Source organism: Pogoniulus pusillus, chromosome 3, assembly GCF_015220805.1.
Source record: "Pogoniulus pusillus isolate bPogPus1 chromosome 3, bPogPus1.pri, whole genome shotgun sequence".
Taxonomy (NCBI): Eukaryota; Metazoa; Chordata; class Aves; order Piciformes; family Lybiidae; genus Pogoniulus; species Pogoniulus pusillus.
This window is the reverse complement of record NC_087266.1, coordinates 18,023,476-18,043,874: the sequence shown is the minus strand read 5'-3', so window position 1 is coordinate 18,043,874 and position 20,399 is coordinate 18,023,476. Positions and strand designations below refer to the sequence as shown.

Genomic DNA, 20,399 nt, shown 5'->3' with positions numbered 1-20,399 from the left:
TATTACACTTAATTCACAATACATTGCACTAAGCAATCCATATCAGAGTATCTATAGACAGAAATCAACTTACCCTATGTTTTTCCTTTATTTTCTTCCTGTATTCTTCTTTGTCAAATTTGTCCTCTTCTTGTAGTATCTCTCTTGCTTTATCTAAGTTGATACCACTGGCATCATCTTCCTCATCTGCTCTCACCAAACTGGATTTCTGCACAGGTGGCCACTGCTGCACTAACTGAATTACATGCCAAAGAGAAATATAATGATTACAAACAATTTTTCCCATACCAAAGTTTTGATGCCCTTAACATTCCAGGTACACTATTTTTCCAGGCTACATTTCCCAAAGACTACTTTTTCACAGTACAAACTCTGATACCTTATTTAACATCACATTCAGTCAAAAATAAGTATTTGGAAATAATGTCTCCATATGACACCGTATTACTGTTTAATGTATTCACATGAACTTCTTCTCCTGTTTTTCTCTTTGTCTGATGGAATTAATGATTTATAATCCTGCTAGTCACTTTGGGAGAAAAAATATTATTTGCTTTCAAGAAATGACTCTCCAAAATACATGCAACTGAAAAAAACTCTAGTAAATCTAAAGACTACCTTTTCATGTAAACAATCAATATTCCAACATATTAACTGAGAAAAAAATGAGATAAAACTTCAACACACAGTGCATGAAAAATTGTGACTGTAAGCTCATTTTTGCGGGAGACACGATGAGAACAGACATGAAGGGGCTCAGAAACATTTGATGTTTCAAATTTGCCTTGTAGGTGATGTGCTGAACACATCCTCATTCTCTGAAGCATCTGAAACTGTAAAGTGAAGCCTAAGACTAGGTACACACACACACAAAAATATTCCCATCAGGTTTTATGACCTAATAATTTACACTCATGGTATGAGCAGACATTACCTGGGGGTAGTCTCTGCAAGATCATTCTTGCTTAACTCTTCAAAAGAAACTACATGGCAGAAAATATAGAATGTCTTTCAGATACAAATGGAGAACCAAATATGCTCAGGACTCATTAAGGCACACAGGGTATTATTCACCTGGATACTGATGAACCCAACCTACTGTTTCCACTCCTTTCTGCAAAATGGAGTGTGTGCACTTGTTATTTTCTAGATATATAAAGTTCTTAAAGGAATTTCATTTTATCAAAGAGAAACATGTGGATCAGAATGATAAAACTTTAAAGCACAATTTTACAGAGCTCAGAATTAAATAAGTCAACTTCTCTATTGTGCACATTTTCTAACTACAATCTTCATGCTATTCTTTGTCTTCATCCTTGAACCTTTTGAACAGATAAAGCATTTGCATACATATTTGAAGATGAGACAACAGCTTTTGAATATCTAAAAATATCCAAAGACATAATTTCCAGTCAATTGGGTAACCTCTAAAACCTTTTAAATTTTGTCTAATGTCAGTAATTACATATCTCCACTCCCACCATCTGCAATATAAAATGCTTAATTTGGTCACAAAAGCAAATTATACACTTGTAAAGGTGAACTTTCTTTCAATTTATGCCTTATTGAAATTAATCTACAGTTTTAAAAAAAGCTACTTTTTTCTTAATGCTGGGAATGACAAAACAACATGCACAGCATCTGAAGCTGTGGAATCAAATGTTGGAAAAGTTTATGGAGCATGGAGACTTGCTAGTGAGGTTATTGCTACAATGAGACCCTAGCATGACTAGCATCCACAGCAGTTTCTCTCACTATACAAAATCAATATCCTTTTCTAGGGGCTATTAAAAAAATCAATTATATTACTGGCAAATTTTACTGTACTACTACATCAGCACCAGCAGGTGAAATTTTGGTATTTACTTCACCTTCCTAATGAAACTTCTAATCTAGAAATGGCAAACGCTGGAAAGAAAACCAGAGACTACTTCTCATTTCAGTATACAAACTCAAGGCTTGGAGATATTTGCTAAAGCTCCCACAGGAAAACAGTTTTACATTTACAGGCTCTTGGTTTCAGACTAAATTGAAGGTAATAGGTAGAAAAGAGGTATAGTTCTGAACATACACTAACAGCTCTCATGGAAGTATCTTACACATACAAAGGTGAAAAAGAGACCAGTGCTCAGCATTTCTCTTTTACCCAGTGGAACTGAATTCTAAATGGAAACCTGCAAAACTTCAACCCATTACTGCAACCATGCACTTTTGTAACCTCTATCTTCTTATACAGATAAAAATAATTGTTGTTTGTACAGAAGCTACAAATTTAGTTCTCATCAAAATACAGTTAGTTTTGATCTTACCTCTCCATCTTCAGTAAAGACTATTTTTGTGTTGACTTTAAACTTCTTCTTCAAGATTTTTTTGGCTTCTTGAGTTTTAGTATGTTTTTTCTTCGTCTTTGATTTTGATGCAATCTGTATAAAATAAAATGAAATTTCTTATTATTTTTTCCCCTGGACAGAGTATATGCTTCAAAGTCTCTTAAAAGCAGCTAATGCAATTCCTAAAACATATCAGCAAGAGTAATTTCCAGCAAAAATAAGCTAAAGAACATTTTGCACTAAAGTGTTTTAAGAAGCTTATATCATGAGGAACTCTTTTGCTCTGATAACAATTCAGCGTAACTTCAATCTTGCCAGCAGCAAGACACCTGGTTCATTCATATCTCACTAACCTTTCTGGGACAAGGACACCAGATTCACCAGTTTACACTGTTTAGCAAGCCTCATCTGACAAGAAATCCAGAGTAACTGACTGGAGCTATTAGCTACGACTGATCAGATACCACTTTCATCTCACTTGTCATCACTGTGTCCCCAGGCACTGCACGATACTAGTTTGAGTTGTGTCAGTAAAGGACACAAGTGGCGATGCAAGTGCTTTCCTATTCCATAACTTTCGTCCCTTTCAGTCCCATCATAGTGCAGAACATCAGTGCCAGGAGATGTTTAGAAAATTTACTATTAAATAACATTTAGAATCACAAAAGTTAAGAGCATCACAGAAAAAAACATCATAGAACCAAAGAACTTGAAGATTCCCAGCCTCTTCTGAGAGCTCTCCTTCCTTATGTATCCAGACACACATTTTAAGCAATACTTGCCAATGCCAACAGTATTTTACAGCAAAAGACACCCCAAGAGGAATTCAAGAGAAGAAGGCCAACACCTCATGCATTGTTGTGCTGGTTTGAGACTAATTGGAATATTTTGATGAGAGAAATTAGATCAGTGGTTGTGAAAAGAAAACAATGATGAAATCTACATCATTCACTGGTCTGCTAAGGTGGATAAAAAGCCAAAATGTAAATAATCTCAGGCATTCTGGTCTGTGCCAGTGGATCTATCCGCTTCCTCTTCATTCTGCTCTAACATTTCTCCGCTAACAAGTAAGCTTTGTTGACTTGCTTGTTTTGGCTTCTGCCTGGGAAGGGAGATAGAGAGGGAGAAAGAAGGGGCAGCTTTGAACCCTTATGGGTAGTTTTTCTTTGTCTGGGAGGGAGTTTGGATTTCTGCGTTATTTCTTATTTGTGTATTATTGCAAATGCTTGTAAATACATTGTATATATATGCTTGTAAATTTTACCATGCTGTAAATACAACTTCAGCTTACATCCAAGCTGCCTGAGATAGCCTGGTAAATTCCAATAGGCAGTGGGGAAGTTTTTAACCCACGTCAATCATCCTGTAAAGACTGCAAAGCTCTACTACTCACGAAAATAGCACCTGAAAAACAGTCACTAAACTGTCTAAGCTGCTGATAAACAAGAGAAAGTGGTCAAAGCAACTGGAGAGAAAATGCACAGCTGAATTTCTTTCTCTCACTTTTCTATTTTTGTCATTTTAATTATTTTCATGTTCTATACCAAATCTACTATAAAACGAAGCAAAAAAAAAATTAACTCAGAAAGTCATTGTCATCATGGTTAGCAGACTAATGCCCTGAAAAATGAACTATCAAAGAGAAAAAGTACAGTCTTCCTAACAGGAAAAAACAGTTTGTGACAGCTACTGCACTGTGTTATCAAGTAATGACCATATCTATTATAGAAAAATGTGACTGTAGCAGCACTTACATTCTCAGTATTGTCACACCATTTCTGTTGCACTGTGCAGCAGCTACTACTTGGGCACACATTCAACAGCTAAGAAGGCTGCGCTTTAACCTCACTCCTGCTGCTTATCCTACAAACAAAAATTGTTTGAAATTTTGTGTAAAGCTCTCACCTTGAAATATGGACTACTCAGTAGAACAACAGGAATTGTCCTGAGGAAGAATTTAGAGATGCGCTTCCAAGTGGCTGGATGATACTCCTCACTGTCACACTTTATTTCTCTGGTTGCTTTTGGTTTGTGCTTTTATTTTATTCCCATTTTAATAGTCTTCCAGCACTCTGTCAGTTTTATATTGTTAACATTAAAATATCCTAGTGTTAATAAAAGGCAACTCAATATTTCTAACTGGCACATCAATATTTTGTCAAATGATGTTTAGATGTGAATTTCGGCGGTTTTGGTTTCAAAAAAAGGGTTTCCTGGCTATGGAACACAAACATCCAATGGGTGGGCTTTGCATGCATTCACAGGCAGTATTTCCAGCTGTACATCGTTCCATCTCTCTCCCCTCTGTGTGACTTTGAGAAGTATTTTGATGCTGCAAAGTTGCACAGACAGGACATGGGAGAGGACAAAATTTCCAAACAGAGAGGATACAAATGGGAAGCTGAATTCCTTCACTATACACCTACAAAGCATAGTGTCAGATCAGCATGTGAATCATGCAGCATTAAGGACAAGCAAGAGATCAGGATTTTTTAAAAGCCGGGAAAGAGCATCAATATAAAACTCTACACATCCCATTGATATTTAGTCTGTGTTTTTTAATAGGATGCTTTCATTGCATCAAGGTTCCACTCAACTTCAGACATTGTCTCCTGAACAACTGTCACAGTTTAAGACTGTATGGACTCAGATAACAAAACATTTCCACCACAGATGCAGACATGATTTTACAGCCTGCATGACTTCGCTGTTCATCAAGAGAAGTTAGATGGGCTAGTGTGACAGTTTATTACATGGTCTCCCTGTCCCATGTGTTCAAGGAGAAGAGTCAGGCAGGTCAGCCATAGAGTGTATATTGTCCTGGGGCTGCCATGACATCCCATAAAAACTGCCTTATCCCTCTCCTGGGAATCTCTCTCACATTGTTCCAGAGCCTCTACACAGTCCTAAAGATTATCTCCTGTCACCCAAGTCTCAAAAACCTCTCCCCATATGTCCTGCCCCAGTGGCTGTTTCTCTGTCTTGAATGTATCTGAGCCACCTGGCTGCAGTCTTGTTGCAGAATGGGTTCTTAACATTTATCTCAGCTCATGTTCTACGCCCCCATCCATGTTGGGACTTTCACTGTGCCTCCCTCATCCAAGTAACCTAATGCCCTCATCCAAATTTCTAATGCCACCATCTGTCTTTGCTTTGACCCAACACCTGAATGGCTGCATTAAAATATCAATTTACCATCAAGCAGGAGTCTGATTCATCCATTGTTAAGAATCATGTTTACAAATATCTGAAGGGTGAGTGTCAAGAAAGGGCCAGTCTCTTTTCAGTGGTGTCCTGTGATAGGACAAGGAGAAACAGACGACAAACACAGGAAGTTCCACCTCAACATGAGGAAAAACTTCTTTGCTGTAAAGATGACAGAGCACTGGGACAAGCTGCCCAGAAAGGTTGTGGAGTCTCCTTCTACAGAGAAACCAAAGATCCATCTGGTTCCTGTGTGACCTGCCCTAGGTGATCCTGATTCTGCAGGAAGGTTGGACTTCCATCTTCAGATGTTCCTTCCAACCCCTACCTTTCTATAATGATCACAGAATCATTCAGGACGAAAAAGACCTTTAATATCATCAAGTCCAACCAGTATATAACACCAATGCATAGCAGACCTCAGGCTTTCCTTATCTTCTGTGTTAATCTCTGGTTCTGTGCTTTTTTAAGCCATTGCTCTTCATTACTTCAAATTTTCTCCTTTTCTACTACTTGAAGACACTCGGCAATTTACAAGCCAGAGGCTGGAATTTAACACACATCCTCCATGGCTTTATCTCCTTTCTTCACAATGACCTCACCATACCAGCAGATACCACCAGCTGCTGGAGGCTGTCATAAGTGTTCCACCGTCCCTTAACCTCAAGTACTGCAAATAATGTAACTGTGGCAGGAGCAATGACTTCTCTTTCACTGCTCAGAAAAGAGTTGAAATCTGGGGTCACAGGCTTTGAAGGCAGAAGTACTGTCACATCAGCAGAGATGAGTAAATGGAAGGTTTCTGCAGACAACCAGACCTTGCCTCTAATGGCAGAGTAAGCCATAAGCCTGGGCATTTTAAAGTAAACCAATAGGGCACAGCAGCTCCCCACACTGACTGGCTGGCTCACTCAGAAGACAATGAACATGAAAACCTGCTCAAAATAATACCTACCTCAGTAAATCCATTTCTAAAGTATAGCATCAAATAAGCTGTCAATACCAACAGGGAGTCTATACATGGTCAAGGCACAGGTTTTCATAACAGAAGTTGAGTCACAGCAGTTTATAAAAAAGTCATAAAACATAAGCTCAGATGCAGGCTTGGGAGATTTTCTATTGTTACTAACCAAAAGCCTTAATTCCTTCTTCAGTTCACACATGCACGTGTCAGATGGCCAGCTAGACTATTTAATAAGCTAGAATAAAAAACACCTCTTAGAAGCACAGAAAATTCAAACATTTGATATATAATGCTCTCTTCTCTCAGGTGGCCAGTGCCAGAACGAGAGGACACAGCCTCAGGCTGCACCAGGGGAAATCTGGCTCGAGGTGAGGAGAAAGTTCTTCACTGAGAGAGTCATTGGACACTGGAATGGGCTGCCCAGGGAGGTGGTGGAGTCGCCGTCCCTGGGGCTGTTCAAGGCAAGGTTGGACGTGGCACTTGGTGCCATGGTCTAGCCTTGAGCCCTGTGGTAAAGGGTTGGACTTGATGATCTGTGAGGTCTCTTCCAACCTTGGTGATACTGTGATAATCAAAAAAACTACTCCTTCTCAAGAAGGAGCAGGCTTTTGTCTTCTGGCTTAAAAGATCCGATGTTCTTAGCTCAATCTACAACAAAGGGATTCTAAATGTCCTTACTAACTAGTTTAAGATATAAGATTTCCTATTTTTCAATTTTCTTTTTTTTTTTCCAGAAAACACAGGGCATCAGAAACAAACAGCAGCAAAATTTGCTATTCTAATGTGAAATACATTTTCTTATTAATAGAATTTTTGAGCTCAATAGTTTAGGCTGAGTATGTAATCCTCAATAATTTGGGATGAAAGCACTTGCAGTCTCAGGGTAAGCAACACAAACACATTTGCTTTGACCTTTGGAGTGTTAAAAATCAAGTGCAAAGTTTCTTTGTTTCTAATTATAATTTCCTTTTTTATTTCAAATCAACAAGCCTGTGAATGCGAGCACAGTATATTGACTTCAGAAGCGATCTTAAAACAGCACTACAGTATAGTGGCAGGATAAAACAGCACTACAAAAAAAGTTATAATCAATTTTCCAGCCACATCAGCAATATGAAGCATTACTGCTTCTCCAAGGCATCTATGGACCTTTTTTCCTCCCGCCCCCCCCCAGCTTATACTCTGTAATTCCAAGGAACACTGGTGCTGTACCTAGAAATGTATTTCAGTCTTTGCTAACATTATGTTGGAGGTTTGGAAACCACAGAGTTTAAAATCCTCTAGGGACTAGAGGAGTCCAGGGGGTGGGCACAGGACAGTGTAACATTGCTATTCAATCCCATAATTCTCAGGAATGTTTTAGTGAAGAGCCAATCTCCCCCAGCCCTAAAAACCTTTGTTGTAGATTGATTATAAGCTGGCAGCAAGGCCAAGTCATGCTCCTTTCCTCTCTCTCCTGCCTGCTGCCTCTGGTAGGAGCTACTTATCTAGGTAAACATGTAAGGAGTGAGCCTGTTTGCAGCAGAGGCACGGGGCGGGGGGGCAGGCAGGAGAGGAGCACTGGGGATTGTAGATTAGTTTGGGTTGGGGAAAGGTTTAAGGGGCTCATCATGTATCCTGTATAAGCTCTGTAATTTTTCCCTATCTTTCTTTCCAAACACAACTCTGTATTTCTTTCCAATTCATTTGAGAGCATCTTATTCTGTCAGCTCTTAAAAAGAAAAGCAAACCCACGCCACATTATTACCTTTTGTTACCCAGAACTCAGCAGCAACTGTCGCTGAGAAACAGAAGTTGATGCAGAACTTGATTTCACACACTTGTTTTTCCTTTCTTCAAGAAACTGCCCATAACAGGACCGAGTCTTACCACATTTGTACTATTAGCAAGCATACCAATTTCCCTGGTCAAGTTACTGAGTCCAAATTCAGAAGTTATTTCCCATCAAATGAAATATAAGCCTGCCAGACAGAAAAGAGAAGGGCTGTCTTCCTCTTTGTGCTGTCAAGAACATAAAGACACGATTTTTGTCTGGCAGAACAACGCAACTTTCAGAAGATTGAGTTTCTGCCAATTGCTAGTGTGAAACAGCCTAACTATCAAGCATTTCCCCTCAACCTCCAAAACTTCCCAAACTCAGACTACAAGGCTTTGATTACCTACAGTGGACATCAGTTCAGAGAAATTTTCACTCCTCCTGATAAATATCTAACCACAGAAGCAGCAGGGAGATGCAAATTTCACACCTTACACATAACTCTAAAACATAAGAAGGAAAACATCAAAAGAAGCAAAATAACCAGACTTCAAAGTCCAGTTTGTATTACTTCAAGCACCAGAAAAACTGCAAACATTTAAAAGCTTCCTTTCAGTAATCCAATTTAACTCAACCAGCCATCTGTTTTCCCACTGAGTATAAAGGACCAGAGAAGGAGAAATCGTAGGATGTGATATGACCACATGGAGATGAATGGATGCTGCTTTCCTGTGTGATTTCTGGTAGCTTGGTGGTCTCTAATTTCCAGACCACTGCTCTGCAATCACAGCTATTTCCATCCTTCCTGATTTCTGCTGTCATGGACACCAGAGTAAGCTGAAGCCACTGAGATGCAGCAGAGCAAAGTTCATCAAAGCATCCCTCCACTTCAACAACACAACTCTCTCAGGCCTTCCTAGGAAAATAAGCTTCTATCGTTAGCAGGTGCTGGGGTTTTTTAAATGTAAATCAAGGAAGTAAAATTCTGCCTCAGTGAAATAGTGGAAGGTTTTTTTCTTTTTTAATTAAACCTTAAAAATCAGGAAGCTGAAATTCATGGGTATTAGCCAGCCAACTTGAATAGTATGTATAGTAAGTATAATGTATAAATGCTACTGGTTTTACCATGACAGATGTGAAGATAGATAAGTAGGCAGACTGGTACTCAAAAGACAAAAAAAAAAGCACACCTTATACACTGAACTGTTTGCTTCTCTATGAACTTTTTAAAGTACATCAGCAAAGTACCAACATCAACGTGATCTTGAATGTTTCAAGTGATAGTTGGTATTATAAAAGGCAGATTGAGGAGGTTCTCAGTGTTTTGGGGTGTTTCTTTTTCAGAGTGTGGGTGTTAGTGTTATTTTGGTTTCTTAAACTATCATCATGCAAGATTTGAAGCAAAATACTGGGAAAAAAAACATAACATCAAAATTATCGGTTGGCAATTCGTTACACAATATTACAGTTTGAACAGGGAAAATTTGGACACCTATATTACTTGCTATATCTATGCTTTATTCACTTTCAAAACAAACTTAAAGCATGTTGATATTGGAAGAGACCATTTTCTAGAACAGAACAACCTACACAGATAACTGAAAATGGCTTTTGCAGTAACAGTTGTGAAGATAAGAATAAATCTAGGTTGGTATTAAAAGAAAAACAGTACTCTTAGCATGCAGAATAGCATAGAGACAAATCCTTTCAAAGTCACAGCAACAGGAAAAAAAATTGAGGGAATAAGGAAAGCTTCTAACAATTACTATTCAATATTGCTAATCACATTGTGGACAAAGATCATAAGCTCAGCAGTTCCCCACACTACCATTCCCATTGAAATTGCCCTTCAGATCAAAGAAACAGCAAATGATACAAGAAATCATAACAAAGGCAGAACTGCACCACGGCAACCACATGCTTAAGTGATGCTAACTCTTGATTTTATTTACTGTTTGGACAGAAGTTTACACCTGAACTTTCATTATGGTTTTGTGTTTGGGTACAAGTTAGGTTAGGATGTCTTAGTAAACAACATACTATTATTTTCTATAAAACAAACTAAGCCATGAAAATTGAAAACAACTAAACTTAAAAATTAAAAATCTCAGTATTTGCCACAAAGTACAAGTCAGAATTTAAAATGTTTGCCAATTTACATCTTGCTAAAACAAGTGGAATTTTCTGCAATACAATTTATACAATGAACTTCATTTTAGATTTGCACAAGTACTTGCTATAATTCCTTGTATTTTAAAGGCATTTATTTAACATATCATTTTTACACAGACTAGACAGTAAATGGCTCCATGACCAGTAATTCTCTCCAACCACAAACAAGAACAAAGCTTTAGAACAGAAACCTTCATTAAAAGGCTCTTAGATTATAAATCCTACTCTCATTTCTAACTGACCCAACACAGTATCTTTGTAGAGTACTCTAAAGCCACTAAAAACAACTAAAATGATTTTCTACTGAATTATTACATTTTTTTCTTTGAATGAATACATATTCCATGTAATACCTGACTGCTCATTTCAGCAGCTGCTACCAAGATTTAAAATTGGGAGTTTTGGCAAAGGCTAACAAGACTTAAAATTGAGAGGTTTAGCAAAGGCTAAGCAGAGATAGAGGTTGACAATTTTCATAGCTAGCCCATAAACAAAAACTATCATCACCAACAAAAAAATGCAAAGATAGGGAAAAAATGTTGATATAACAAAATTTGCATTAAATTACTGAATATCTTCCATGAATTTTAACTTACATATCGTAACTATATAAACAATGGCAAAGGCACTAGCAATATGAACACAAACTATCTTTGCAGAACACTAGGAGTTCCCACCAGTAGCTTGGCACTTGAACTGTGAATTTAGGAAAACTGAAAAAAAAATTTTATTCCACACATACCCTCACCACCCATTTAGGTTAAGAGGTTTACTTCCACTTTATTTCCTCTGGTTTCTTTACAGGCAGCTTAGAAATGTCTGGTTAAAACTCAGACTCCCAAAACATCTTCTGAAATAAAATTTCTATATCCTTACAGCAGCATTTATCATTTATAAATTTAAATCAAACCCTGAAAATAAAAAAAAGTGCATCTTTATGCAATCATCCCTGAGAACATCCTCATTGGTTTCATTTTCTATATTGAAAAAAAAATTTAATGTTTTACCCTGATATAAAATCCCTCAATATCAGAGGGAACCATGAATGAGCAGCATCACAATCATTTCTTCATGCTTTTTTCCTCCATCTTTCTCTCTCTGCTTTCCTTTTTAGTATTACATATCTTATTCCTCCACAAACCAAAATGATCTTAAAGAATGTTTTAGTGAAGAGCTAATCTCCCCCAGCCCTAAAAACAAATGTTTGAGTACAATAAATTCTGTAACTGTACACACATTTCCAGTATCTGCATACACCAACAAACAGCTTTTGTCATTTATCTGCAAAATCACTGCATCTGAATCTTTAAGGGTATTATATACCAGATAAGGCAAAACTTAATAACTAAATAGTAACTACATTTGCAATTGTAAGATCTAATATGGGCAAAATTACTACTTAAGAAATATCTATGTTATAGTAATTAGATTATATCTTGCTATGAAAAATGTCTCTGCTCAACGCACTGTACCACAGAATGTTTCAGTACAGCTACTGAATTAGCCTGAAAATCTCTATGACTTGTGAGCAAAAGCAGCAATCATAGAATCATAGAGTCAACCATGTGGGACGAGACCTCCAAGATCATCCAGGCCAACCTAGCACCCAGCCCTAGCCAGTCAACTAGACCATGGCACTGAGTGCCTCAGCCAGTCTTCTCTTGAAGACCTCCAGGGACGGTGACTCCACCTCCTCCCTGGGCAGCTCATTCCAATGGCAAATCACTCTCTCTGGGAAGAACTTCCTCCTGACATCCAGCCTAGACCTACACCGGCACAACTTGAGACTGTGTCCCCTTGTTCTATTGCTGGTTGCCTGGGAGAAGAGGCCAACCCCCACCTGGTTACAACCTCCCTTCAGGTAGTTGTAGACAGCAATGAGGTTCCCCCCCTGAGCCTCCTCTTCTCCAGGCTGAACAACCCCAGCTCCCTCAGCCTCTCTTCATAGGCTTTGTGTTCCAGGCCCGTCACCAGCTTCATCACCCTTCTCTGGACACATTCCAGCATCTCAACATCTCTCTTGAATTGAGAGGCCCAGAACTGGACACAATACTCAAGGTGTGGCCTGACCAGTGCTGAGTACAGGGGAAGAATAACCTCCCTTGTCCTGCTGGCCACACTGTTCCTGATGCAGGCCAGGATGCCATTGGCTCTCTTGGCCACCTGGGCACACTGCTGCCTCATCTTCAGCCTACTATCTACCAGTACCCCCAGGTCCCTTTCCTCCTGGCTGCTTTCCAGCCACTCAGTCCCCAGCCTGTAGCACTGCTTGGGGTTGTTGTGGCCAAAGTGCAGAATGGCCTCCCTTTCTAAAGCATCAGTCCTATGGCAACACAAAGTCATGATTTCTCATGCAATTTATTTAAAAGCAAGTGTAACAGAGAATAGTAAACTAAATATTTCTAGACAAAAAGTAAATTAAGTTATAATTGAGTAGGCCTGACTAAAGGAAGATAAAGATGTTTCAGAAGATTGTATTTCAAAACCAAACATATTAACTCAGCTTTCATTTATTCTTGGGATTAAGGTTGGCAGAAAAATATATTTTAAAGAAACATGTACAAGATACCATAATAACAACTCACAGACTGCCTCAGACTGAACATGCATGCACATACAATAATGGTTAACACCACCAGTCACTGCAGTTCCAGATCAAGACATAAAATATTTTGACCACATAATTAAACACACCACAGTCTTCCTCTGGTAAAATCCAACAGAATCACAGAACATCGGGGGCTGGAAGTGACCTCAAAAGATCATATATGCCAAACCCCCTGCCAGAGCAGGATCACCTATACCAGAACATATAGAAGTGCAGACAGGTGGGTTTTGAATATATTCAGAGAGGGAGAGTCCACAACACCCCTGGACAGCTCATTCCGGGGTCTGTCACTCTCACAGGGAGAAAAATTCTCCTCATGTTTACATGAAACTTCTGATGCCTCAGCTTCCACCCACCGCCCCTTGTTCTGTCATCAGGCAACAACAAGAAGAGCCTGATTTCATCCTTCTGGCACTCAACCTTTACACATTTATAAACGTTGGTGAGGGCACCTCTCAGTCTCCTCCTCTCCAAGCTAAAGAGCCCCAGCTCCCTCAAATCTCTCCTTGTAAGAGAGATGCTCCATTCCCTTAATCATGTCTGCGGCTCTGTGCTGGACTCTCTCAATCAGTTCTGTGTCCCTCTTGAACTGAGGGGCCCAGAACTGGGCACAGTACTGCAGATGTGGCCTCACCAGGCCAGAGTAGAGGGGGAGCAGAACCTCTCTCGACCTACTGACCACAATCCTTCTAAAACACCCCACTGGCCCTCCTGGCTGCAAGAGCACATTGCTGGCTCATGGTCAACCTCCCATACAGTAGGACCCCCAGATCCTTTTCCCCTTTGCTCCTCTCCAAGAGGTCAGTCCCCAATCTATACTGATACCTGGGGTTGTTCTTTCCCAGATGCAAGACTCTACACTTGCCCTTGCTGAAGTTCTTCCCTGTCCAACCCTCCAGCCTACGTCTTGCTGAATGGTAGCACAGCCTTCTGGTGTGTCAGCCACCTGACTGAATGCAAGAGTAAACATCAAATTCTCTAGCACTTCCAGGGTCAGGAGAAGCAGATGAAGCTATTACAATTATCACAGTATCACAGTATCACAGTATCACCAAGGTTGGAAGAGACCTCACAGATCATCAAGTCCAACCCTTTACCACAGTGCCCAAGGCTAGACCACGGCACCAAGTGCCACATCCAACCTTGCCTTAAAGTGCCCCAGAGACGACGACTCCACCACCTCCCCAGGCAGCCCATTCCAGTGTCCAATGACTCTCTCAGTGAAGAACTTTCTCCTCACCTCGAGCCGAAATTTCCCCTGGCGCAGCCTGAGGCTGTGTCCCCTTGTTCTGGAGCTGGCCACCTGAGAGAAGAGAGCAACCTCCTCCTGGCCACAACCACCCCTCAGGTAGTTGTAGACAGCAATAAGGTCACCCCTGAGCCTCCTCTTCTCCAGGCTAAACAATCCCAGCTCCCTCAGCCTCTCCTCGTAGGGCTTGTGCTCGAGGCCTCTCACCAGCCTCGTCGCCTTTCTCTGGACATGCTCGAGCATCTCAGTGTCCTTCCTAAACCCTATCCTAAGATGAGGGTTACATTTTAGTAAATGAACAAGTATTCATCATGGAATATCAACCAACAAACAAAACCCATGGTTTTGTTGGCTGCCCTCCATTTCCTTTGTTCCAGAGCTTACAGTTCCATAAGCAAGAAAAGGCCACGGTAAAGATGCTGTTTCCAGCAAACAATGCAAATTATGAGAGCATGAATATGTCTTTGATATTGAACCAAATTACAGAATACTTCAGCCTTAGCCATCATTTTTGTCCCTTTCAAAGAAAAAATAAAACAAGCAAAACAAAACCAAAATGATGAACCAATCCAACCAATTCCCAACCCAAACCCCGTAACACATTTATACAGAGTTGAGCACACCTGTTTTGCACTTTCTGTTCTATTACACATCTCCAGTAATGACAATGTTCAGAACTTTTCTCACTTTCCAGCAGTTAATGCCCCACTAACATTTGACACGAAACAAGGCCCACTCTCAAAATGGGGGTGAAAGAAGACAAGCAGGAAGAGGAGAGGAGGGTTGCCTTGCTTCGGATGAAAGGAATCTGTGCTAGTTTGAAGCAAGCTAGAATGTTTTGGTAAAAGAGCTAGATAATGGGCAGTGAAATGAAAAACAATTGTGTCTCCTCTCACAGTCACACTGAGAACTCTGGGAAGAAGAAGTTAAAAACATTCTCCATTTTGTCTTTCATTCTGCCTTTGCCTTCAGACCTGGTCACATCTCATTAACCTTGCTGCCACTAACCTTGCTCCCTAACCTCTTGGCTGCACCTCTCTTCTTTCTGAGAACTGGGGTAAGGTTGAGAGGGCAAGGGGAGGTGTTGGGGTGGTTTGAGAGCCCCTCCTGGGGACTCACGTTTCTAGGAGGGGAGTTGTGCTTCTGTATTGTTTATCCTTTGTATATTTCTGTATATAACTGTTTATATTGTAAATAGCTGCTTGTATATTTGCTGCTGTAAAATAATAGCTTCATTTATATTCCCAGAGGCCGTCTGAGTTAGCTGGGGCAATTCCAAAAGTCTGGGGGGGCGAGTAAGAGCCCAAACCATCACAGAATCCTTAAGCCTTTCAGGTGTGCTACATTCTGGAACTTGAAATTTTTCAGTCTCCATTCTGGAACTTGAAATTTTTCAGTCTCCAGAAGAATTAGAATTTCTCCTTCTCTCCCAGCCTGCACTTAATTAAATTCAAATACTCAGAGAAATGTAATCACTAAATGATACAGCAAGAAGGCAATGCTGAGCTGACATGTAACAAATTGAAAATGTGGACCTTTTTTAGTTAACAAAGATCTTTTTGGGGTTTTTCTAATGTGACTATTTTCTAGACACAGTTATTTAAAAGATGTTTCTGCACAATCATAAAGGCAGACAAGGCTTAAGTAAATGTCATAACATCATTAAAATTATAGCTGAAAAATACTCTTCAGAGAACTCTCAGGTCAAAAGGTGAGATTAAAAGACCACATTTTCGTGCTGTATGTTTTTTTCAAGGTTGAATACATTTTACCATTTGTGAGCACTGTGACATTCCTTTCTCCCTCAAAAGCCACCACACATGGACCCAGAAACACAACAGCAACTGCTTAAAATATTTTGTTTGCTACTGTGATGGTTTGGGTGTTTCCTGCCCCCCCAACACTTTACAAATCACCCAGACTAGACTCAGTCAGCTCTGGAAATATGAATGAAGCTTATATTTACAGCTGGCACAATATACAAGCAGATATTTACAGTATATACAGTTATAGACAGAAATATACAAGGTAAAAGGTAATACAGAAACACAACTCCCCTCCCAGAAACCTGAGTCCCCAGGAGGGGCTCTCAACCACCCCTTCACCTTCCCCTTACCCCTCTCAATCTTACCCCAGTCCCAAGGAAGAATGGAGGTTCAGACAGGGCGTTAGGAAGCAAAGTGGATAAGTCCAAAATGGAGGGTGAGGTTAGAGAGTAAGATGCAGCTCAGCCAGCAGCCCCAGTGAGAGTGGTTATCTATGGTTTTATTTCTTGTTCCTATACATCTCAGCAAGCCTATGAGTGAAGTAGGCATCACCACTGTTTTCTTTCCACAGCCTGTAATCCAGTTCTTCTCACCAAAACATTCTAGCCTGCTTCAAACCAGCACAGCTACATTCTCCTGATCTGCCATCAGAAAGTAACAAAAATGTTATTTTGCAAAGACAAATATACATATTTACCTCAGCACTCCTTCTGCCTTTTTTTGCACATGCTAAAACCACAAACTGTGTCCATTTAATTACCCCACCACAATGATATCCTTCACAGGCCATGACCACAGAGAGCAAAGACTGCAAGTTTTTGAATACTCAAAATTGATTTTTGTTCACTTGAGCAGCCTCAGTTTCTCAGCAGTAGATTAGTGTGGTAACCATCATTACTTTTTAATGATTTTTTTCATTGTTACATTGACATAAATGACATTCTCCTTCCCCTTTAGAGGCCTCCAAACAGATTTCTCTCAAAGCAGAGAGCCTACACAAGTGAAGAGCAAACACTCTAAGCGTTTGGCTGAACATGGTGATCTAGAGGGCACGGGATAATGGTGACAAGCTCCCATCTGACACGACAGTGTCTCCCCAGTAACTGCCCACCCTGCCAGATGCCCTTGCAAAGCAGGTATGAGGTCCTACAGCAGGCACCAACTAATAACCAGGAGGATGGTTCACTCAGGCCAAAAGTGCCACCAAGGCTAGGTGACCCTACGCCATGCAACAGGGCTGATTCCGTGAAGAAAAACAGACAGGTCACTGCCATGGGTGATTCCCTCCTGAAGGGTGTAGATGGGCCAGTGTGCAGACCAGACCCAATTCACAGGGGAGTCTACTGGCGGTTGGACTCAATGATCTCTTTGGGTCCCTTCCAACCCCTGACACCCTGTGATCCTGTGAAGTCTGCTACTTCCCTGAGGCCCAGGTAAAAGACATTACAAGAAAACTTCTCATCCTCGTGAGCCCTTCAGATTGTTACCCAATTTTGGTTTCTCAGATGGGGAGTGATGAAGTGGCCACAAGAAGTCCAAAAAACAGTTAAGAGAGAATTCAGGGCCTTGGGGCAACCGGTTAAGGGATCAGGAGCACAATTCATCTTCTCCTCCATCCCTCCAGCTGCAGGGATTGATGAGGGAATTAACAGGAGTAGTCAGCAGATCAATTCTTGGTTCTATGTCTGGTGTAACCATCAGGGCTTTGGGTTTTTCCAGTCACAGGTTGATACAGACAACACTAGGCCTGCTGGCCACAGATGGGATGCCCCAAGATCCTGTTAGCCCTCTGAGGCAGGTGTATGAATGAGCAAGGCTAATAACCCAGAATCAGGGGGAACATCAACAAGGCCAGTATGGTGGTAAGAGTCTGTTATATATCACCCATCAGGACAGAGCAGCAGCTGGGAGACGCCTCACAACTGCTTGCATGTATTCTTGTGAGTGACTTCAGCTTCCCAGATGTCTGCTGGAAATACAGCAGAGACAGAACAGTCCCAGAGGATCCTAGTGATAATTAGAAACATCACTGTTGAAGATAACTTCTTTACACAGCTGTGCATGTTGTCTGCCTGGACTTTAGCAAAGCCTTTCCTGGAGAAACTGGCAACCTGTGGCCTCAACGGGCACACACTATTTGGTAAAAACCTGGCTGGATGGCTGGGCTCAACAGCTTGTAGTGAATGGATTTAAATCCAGTTGGCAGCTGCTCACAAGTGGTGCTACCCAGGGCTCAGTACTGAGGCTTTGATTTGGCTAACAGGTTTGAGTGCACCCTCAGTGAGTTTTCAAACAACAGCAAGCTGAGTGGAAGCGTTGATCTGCTTAAGGGTAAGGATCAACAATCAATACAGACCAGACCAATGGTCCAAGACCAACAGTATGAGTTTCAACACAGCCAAACACCAGATTCTTTGGCCACAATGGCTCAGTGCTACAGGCTTGGGAAAGAAGAGCTGGAAAACCATCCAGCACAGGGACCTGGAGGTGCTGGTTGACATTCAGCTGAACATGAGCCATCAGTGTGTGAAGGTGGCCAAGAGGGCAAATGACATCCTGGCTTGTATCAGAAGAGAGTGGCCAGTAGGTCCAGGGAACTGGTTTTACCCCTGTAACTCAGCTCTGGTAAGACAGCACTTCAAGTAGTGTTCACTTTCATGTCTCTCACTACAAGAAGGACACTGAGGTAGTAGAGCATGTCCAAAGAAGGGAAATAAAGCTGGTGGTGGTCTAGAGAATGTATTTTATTAGGAGTGCCTGAGAGAATTGAGGTTGTTTGGGCTGAAGAAAGAAGGCTCAGGATAGACCTTCCAACTACCTCTATCTCAAAGGACACTGCAGAGAGGTTCAAGTCAATTTGTTCAATCAAGTAACAAGTGACAGAACAGGAGAAAATGGCCTCAAGTTGTGTCAGGGGAAGTTCAGATTGGGTATTAAGAAGAATTTCTTTATTGAAAGAGTTATCAGGCATTGGAACAGCTTGCCCAGGGAAGTGGTGTAGGCCCCATCCCTGGAAGTATTTAAGAGTCATGTAGATGCGGTGCTTAGGAATATGATTTAGCCAAGGACTTCTCAGCATTAGGCTAATGACCGGACTTGGTCTCGAGGGTCCTTTCCAGTCTAGGCAATTCTGTGACTTTGTCTAGGCACAGCCTCACTGAGACCATTCAAAAGAGAAAGAAGAGACGGCAATTTGTGAGGGTTCATCTTCAAGACAAGGAGTACTTGAATTAACTTCCACATTGCTACTGTTTAAGCTTCCTGGAGTCCACAAGCCCACCACAACAAAATTTCGGATGCTTCCCCTGTCTCCTTCTCCCCATATGGAAAATTTTAGGTAGACAAGTAAAAGGAGTCAAATAACCAAAGAACAGCCTTAAACTGATTTGGAAGTTAAAAAGAAAATGTTAACAATAAATAAAAGGTAATTAAGCTACTATAAGGGAAAGGAACAGATACTGTTGCCAAGGCGAAGGCAGGAAGCAAGAGAGAGAGGAACTTGAATTGCCTCTTAAACAGGGTTGTGGACGGGAAGTGGGAGTGGAATAAACTTTGATCTGGGGGGCCCTCCAACCAGGAGGGGCCAGGTCTCCCTGCCCACCCGGGGTCATCTGGTTTCCACATCACTCCTCCAGCCCAGCTGGGCTTAAACTGGAAATGAAATAGAGTGAACAGCTGATCTCCAAATTGCATCAGGACCTGCTCCACAATCCCATGTGTGAAACAAACAGTGCAGCATGGGAGACCTAGATGGGGTAACAATGGCAGCAGAGCAAGCAGGGTAAAAACACACCACAGAAGAAAAAGAAAAGAGGGGGGATGTGTGTGTAGTTGCTCATTTCTCACAAGAGACCCAAGAAGAATTCAGCTATTTTCTTCCAACCAAATGTCAATCAAGTATAATACGGAAAGACAAATTCTGTCTTTCTGGTTAATTCTTCACAGTTAGAGACTGACAGAGAAGCCACAACAATAACAGTCATCAAAAAATACGTCATGCCTATTATTTTTCTTTTTCAAAAAAGGCTGAGTCCATGAATTCAACTGCAAACTAAAAATGCTGCAAGAAGTGGTCTTGTAGTCGCTCTATATCACTTCTTTGAACATGCTCTTTGCTGCCCTTCTCTACCATAGGTCTTTTCCCAAGCCTGAGAAATACTGCTTCAAGGATTTAAAATTGGCTGCAAATTGTATTCCATTATTTTTCACTCCCCAGGTCAAACAAGCACTCCTGTAGCCTCAAGGAAGGGAGCAAAGCTGGCAAACAAGGAAACGAGGCACTTTCAGTAACAGCCAGCTAACATCTCAGTACACAATGCACAAAGAGCAATCATGCTCTCCAAATACACT

General features: G+C 40.9%; 1 protein-coding gene across 1 annotated transcript in view; it reads right to left on the bottom strand.

The window, feature by feature from the left end:
• Positions 1 to 20,399, bottom strand: part of DDX10 (DEAD-box helicase 10) — a 207,827-nt gene that overhangs the window by 87,494 nt on the left and 99,934 nt on the right. The window contains exons 14-15 of the mRNA XM_064171186.1: positions 2,310 to 2,423; positions 74 to 235 (exon numbers count right to left, since the gene is read on the bottom strand). Coding sequence (XP_064027256.1) covers positions 74 to 235; positions 2,310 to 2,423 — 276 coding nt within the window. The remainder of the gene's footprint in view (positions 1 to 73; positions 236 to 2,309; positions 2,424 to 20,399) is intronic.